At 49.9% G+C, this 5,912-nt stretch overlaps 1 protein-coding gene across 1 annotated transcript in view; it reads right to left on the reverse strand.

Moving 5' to 3' along the window:
• SLC8A2 (solute carrier family 8 (sodium/calcium exchanger), member 2) overlaps window positions 1–4,902 on the reverse strand; it is a gene marked incomplete at its 3' end in the record, with an annotated part of 28,300 nt that extends 23,398 nt beyond the window's left edge. Inside the window, exon 1 of the mRNA XM_010852718.1 lies at window positions 4,213–4,902. Within this exon, the coding sequence (XP_010851020.1) occupies window positions 4,213–4,890 (678 nt within the window). The remainder of the gene's footprint in view (window positions 1–4,212) is intronic.
• Between the last annotated feature and the right edge of the window lie 1,010 nt (window positions 4,903–5,912).

Genomic DNA, 5,912 nt, shown 5'->3' on the forward strand with positions numbered 1-5,912 from the left:
TGCCTCCTCCCTCTGTCTCGCTCCTGTCTCTCTTCGTCTCAGCCTCTCCCCGTTTCTCTGTGTCTCTGTCTCTCCCTCCATCTATATCTCTCCCCTCTGTCTCTCCCTCTCTCTGGCTCTCGTCTCTGCTTCTCCCTGCCTATCCCCATCTTTCTGGCTAGGTTGGTCCTTATCTCTTTTTCTCCCTGCCTCCAGTCTCATTCTCTATGTCGGCTGGCTTGTTGTTTGTTTGTTTAAGCTGTAAAGGTATTTATTTATTTATAACTAATATTTATTTCTTTATTTGGCTGCACTGGGTCTTAGCTGCAACATGCGGGATCTAGTTCCCTGACCAGGGATCAAACCCACGCCACCTGCACTGCAGAGAAAGCCCCGCGTCTTAGCCATTGGACGGCTAGAGAAGTCCTTAATGTCAGTTGGTTTTCTATCTTTCCTCCTCTCTTCCTTTCTGGTGGCCCCTGTCTCCTTGTCTCCATTGTCTTTTATATCTTTTTTAGATACCTACCTCTCTTTCCTATGAGATTCTTCTCTGTCCCCCCTGCCTTCTCTCTTTATGTCTTTATGTCTCTCCTTCCCTCACCCTTTTTGTCTCTCCTTTGGTCGCATCCATCCATCCATCCACTGTTTGTCATGCTGCTCAAGTGCAAAGAACACAGACATCCTCAGCCACCACCACGTCAGGGACACGCCCCACCCTGTGGTCCCAGCCCGTCCGGGGTAGTGCTGGTCTCTCTCCATCTTTTTTCTCCCACCTCATTGCCCCTCCGCCCCTTCTCACCCGAGATGCCTCCACTTCTCCAAACTCCACCCATCACCCAGGGTCTGCTCTCTGCTCACGTCCCCAAACTCCCCTATTCCTTTCCTCCAACTCCTCCCCCCGCCTCCACCAGTAAATACAGCCTTTGCCAGATTCTCCTTCCTTAGGATTTGTTTGGCCCTTAGGGATTGGACTCTGACTCTAAAAGAGGCACAAGTTTGGCTCATCGTCTGACAGCCTCATAAAGCAAGTTCTCATGTTTACATGCTACCTCCCCAGAGAGACAGGGCAAGGCTGAGTTTAGACCCCGGTTCTAGAAGAGGGATGCCTGGCCCAGGCTCTTATGTGTAAAATGAGCACATCCCAAGACTGAATGAGCTCATGCACTCCTAGCACTAAGCCTTGTCAGTTACTGATACGTGGAAGATACAGAAAATGTGAAATTAATGGGATCGTTATTACTAGTGGGCTTCCCAGGTGACTCAGTGGTAAAGAATCCGCCTGCCAATGCAGGAGACCCGGGTTCGATCCCTAGCTCAGGAAGATCCCCTGGAGGAGGCCATGGCAACCCACCCCAGTATTCTTGCCTGGAGAATCCCATGGACAGAGGAACCTGGCCGGCTACAATCCATAGGGTCACAAAGACGCAGACACGACTGAGCCCACGTGCACTATTACTACGTTTATACTGCTGTCACCATGTTACTATTGTCTTGAGCTCTGTGCACTCTGGGGCTCAGTCTGCCCATGGTTGGCAGAAGGCACATACAGGAAACATCCATCAATACCTGACAGCTCTCCTTGAAATATTCATGTAAAGATGCATATGCCACCTTTCTCATTAAAGATAAAGAAGAAAAGATTAAAGAGCATTTACAAATCGGATGGCCCCAGTGGTATCTTTAAAATGAGCCTGGTAAGGAAAATATCTTTAAGCTCTCATTTCACAGCCCCTTGTCGCTGTGTTTACTGCTGGTTCAGAGAAAAAGTAGGACTTGGAAATAGTACAACCACACAAAGCCACCGGCAGCCTTGTGAAAAGAAACTGAATTTTCCACGCAAGCTGTAAAATGAACTCTTGCCTTGCACTCATTGAACTGGCCAGTGTCTATGCTGTGGGCGATTCTCTCTTAATCAGAAGCAAGATCTCCAACACCTGAGATCTGCTTTCTTCCCTGCAGGTAAACAAGGTGATTCTAATAGATTCACATCTGCCTTCGAGGGCACCCACTGGTGGCGCAGGGGCTAAGACTGCACTCCCAATGCAGAGGGGTCTGGGTTCAATTCCAGTTCAAGGAACTAGAGCCCATATGCCACAACTAAGAGTTCGCATGCTGTGACTAAAGATCCCGAGTGCTGCAGTCAAATTAATTAATTAAAAAAAAAGAGGACCTCGCTAAAATCAGAAATGAAAAAAGAGGACCTCATTTAAAGAAGAAGTGCTTCCCTGGTGGTAAAGAATCTGCCTGCCAATGTAGGAGACATGGGTTCGATCCCTGGTCCAGGAAGATCCCACATGCCTCGCGGCGACTAAGCCCATGCACCACAACTGTTGAATCTGTGCTCTAGAGCCTGTGCTCTGCAACGAGAAGCCACTGCATTGAGAAGCCCACCCACTGCAACTAGAGAGTAGCCCCCATTTCTGTGCAATTAAAGAAAAGCCCTTGCAGCAATGAAGACCCAGTGCAGCCATCACAGAAAACTATTTAAAAGAAGAAGAACCAATGGACTAGTCCAATCCCTTCCATAGTTCAGATGTGTAAACTGAGACCCAGAGGGTATGGGCTTTGCCTGAGGTCACACAGCACTTCCGGAGAAAACCCTGAGCCAGACCCATCTCCTCCCTGCCCCCATTCAAAGCATCTAGGAGGGACTGGCATCATCTTGATCTCATGCCCATTCTTTCAGTTATTTCGTGAAAGCATTCCAGAAGTCTGGTCTCCATGTCACTCCAGAAGGGATCCTCCAGAACCACTTCTATACCCAGACCTGTGGCATTTCACACTGTTTTCCCTGTGATGAGCCAGCTCCTTCTCAGGAGAAACCTCCCCTCTCCCAATCCCACCTCCTCCCCACAGTGTCTAAAATCCATTTCACAGTTTTGGTGTAAATCCTTGTCACGGACTACTTGGACAACCCAAGTCAGGATAGCGTCCTTTTTAAAATAGTGCCTGAGACCGTGTGAAGCATCGTCTGTACTTTTCACCTTGGCAGCCAGGAAACTCAGCACTGCAGTCAGGAGTCAGTCATAGGAACTGTCTCCCTTCCTCCCTCATCCCTGTCTTCCAGTGCTCCACCTCCCTCTTTTCCTCACTGTGGTTTCTTCCTTCCTTCTGCCTAGATAACATCTGCAAAGAATTTTTTTACCTCTAACTTTAGATCTTTCCTGGAAAGAAACTATAGCTGGCAAAACTTGACAGATATGTCTAAGTAGATTATACACTTGTATAAAGGAATCCTGGGTAGCCTCAAATAAATTATGCATGTGTGTGAGAGAATTAAGCCAGGCCCATGAATAAATTATGCAAATGTAGACGGCAATCATGGGGCTGTGGGAAATAAATTAGGTGAATGTTTTAAAGGAGACTAAGCAATAGGCCCGTTAAGACACTGGATAAATGAGAGGCAAGTGATTATGTGAATGCGAGAGTAAATTATGCAGCTGTGGTTCTAAATTTTTTCCCACTATTGGAATAAATTATGCAAAGTGGTCTTTTCAGTGGGCTGGGTTTATGCCTAGGTTGGACTCGATACGGGTGTGAATTACAGTGAAGTGGTATAAATCATCTCAACGTCAGCAATCAATTATTAATAATGAATGAACTATGCAAACCACGACTGCATATCTGGAAAATACAAAGCTAGATTATGCAGATGCAAAGTCCATGGGCAAACTATGCAAATTGCACCAAGTGACTCAAATCAGTTAGCACTGTCAGAAAACACGGGGCTAGATGCTGCAACTGTAAAATGAATTATGCAAATGGGGGATGTCTAATTGAAAAAGTGGAAATAAATTATGCAAAAGGCAGGGCGTATAGGGAAACACGTGACCATACCTGGCAAATACCTGACTAGACTGTCATATGCCTTACACGGATCACTAGGACTCTGTTAGCACACACGGCACCCTTGTGAGAGTTCAAAGATGCCATTTCCAGATGGGCATATTACAAAATGGCATCTGGTTCTGCATGGATGAGCTCTTTCCAGAGTTTGCAATGCCATCCAGACCTGGCTTGGGGAATACCCACCGGACTCCAGCCCCAATTTGCCCTCTCTGGCCCTATGCCTTTGTGCAGTGCACGACCTGGACAACCATACCCGGTGGCCCTCTCAGATGTGAGCATGCGTTTCTGCAAACACAGGCATTGACTCTCCGAGCTCAGGAGGCCACCCCTCTGGATTGTGCAGACATACATGCACCCAGGAGATGTCTGTGCATCCTTGCTCACCTGGACCACACCTGGGGAAAAGACAGCCAGGATGAGATAAAGCCAGACGTAGGCGAAGATGCTCCAAGAGGCGGTGACAAAGAAGACCCTCAGGTGCTTGATCTTGCGGCTCTCGCCAGCCGGGATGACATAGATGCACACGGCAATGACCACAAACATGTTGAAGGCAGCGCTGCCCACGATGGTGCCTGGGCCCAGCTCACCCGCCTGGAAGTTGTGGCCGCAGACCTCAATGACGGACAGCAAGATCTCCGGGGCTGAGGAGCCGAGGGCCATGAGGGTGAGGTTGGACACTGTCTCGTTCCAGATGCGGACAGTGCCCACGCTGGTCTCACCGTTGGCCTTGGTGATGGTGATCTCCTTCTCCTTGGACGTGATGACCTCGATGGAGGCCATGAAGCGGTCGGCAATGATGGACACACCCAGGAACATGTAGACCATGGCCACAAAGTAGACCACGGCCCGGGCTGCTTTGTCCCCCAGCGACGGGTCATCGGGCTCCCAGACGGGCAGCAGGACCCCTGGCTGGCAGCGGTTGGAGCCCTGGCAACCCCCTGTACTGCTGGCATCACTGTCATTGGCTGGGGGAGGTGGCAGGGACGGGGTCGGGGTGGCCGCCCCTGAGCATGGCAGAGTCCCCAGGAGGAGTGCAAACCCCACCAAGGCCAGGGGAGCCATGGAGGGGGCACGGTCCTGTGGGGGAGGAGGAGGAAGTCTGGATGAGGGGAGCAAACCCCTCCTCCCTCTAGCTCAGGAGTCAGGGCTTGTTGCAGGCAGAGAATGGGGGAGAAGCTGGGGACTAACAGAGGGAGGAGAGAGACCAGGAGAGACAGAGAGACAGAGATTCAGAGACAGGGACACAAAGAGGCACTCTCTCTGTGCTAGGCAGAGACCAAGAAAGGCATAGAAAGATAAAGGCATCATGCACTGCTGATGGACATGTAGCCTCTATGAGAAACTACATCACGTATCCCAGGACTCAGCAATTCGACTCCCAGGAATGTACCCAGGGAAATAAGTCAAGTGTTCAACGAAAGACCCATACACAAGTGTTTACAGCTGCTTCATTGATAATAAAGCTTGAAGCAAGCTGGATGCCTATTGGTAAGAACACAGAGAAGTACAGGGCAGAAGACGCACGTGGTGGAATATTATATAGCACTGAAAAGGGAGTGGACAACTGATACACCCAACATCACAGATGCATCTCACAGACATACCATGGAAGAGTGAAGCCAGGCACAGAAGGACGCAGAATGAATAAGTCTGTGGGTGAGGCAAGGTACTGGGGGGCCCTCAACTCATTCGGTGATTCCTGTGTTTCCCAGTTTGGTGCTCGGAGGGCTCCTGCTTGGGATTTGGGCTGTATAGGTGCTTCTTTGTTTTTCCTGTCTCAGGTAGGGCTGGGGAGGGGCTGCTGGTGGGTCTCTCACTCACATTCTGCCCCGCAATGCTAGCACGTGTCTCTCTGCAGTTTACCTGGGCTTCTGGGAAGAGGGAGATTCCTTAGAAGTTGTGATGTTGTGGCCCCCAGGTTGGGTTTTTTGCCCCATTTGTGGGTGGGGTCAGTCCTTATCTTCCCGCCTCTGGTCCTGGGCTTGAGTGGCTATGTCTGTGTGTCTCGGTGTCCTCTAAAAATGCAAATCATTTCACATCCTTCTATCTGATCAGAACCGCACCACCTCCCCCCCCCCCCCCCC

Source organism: Bison bison, unplaced genomic scaffold, assembly GCF_000754665.1.
Source record: "Bison bison bison isolate TAMUID 2011002044 unplaced genomic scaffold, Bison_UMD1.0 scf7180017864313, whole genome shotgun sequence".
NCBI lineage: Eukaryota > Metazoa > Chordata > Mammalia > Artiodactyla > Bovidae > Bison > Bison bison.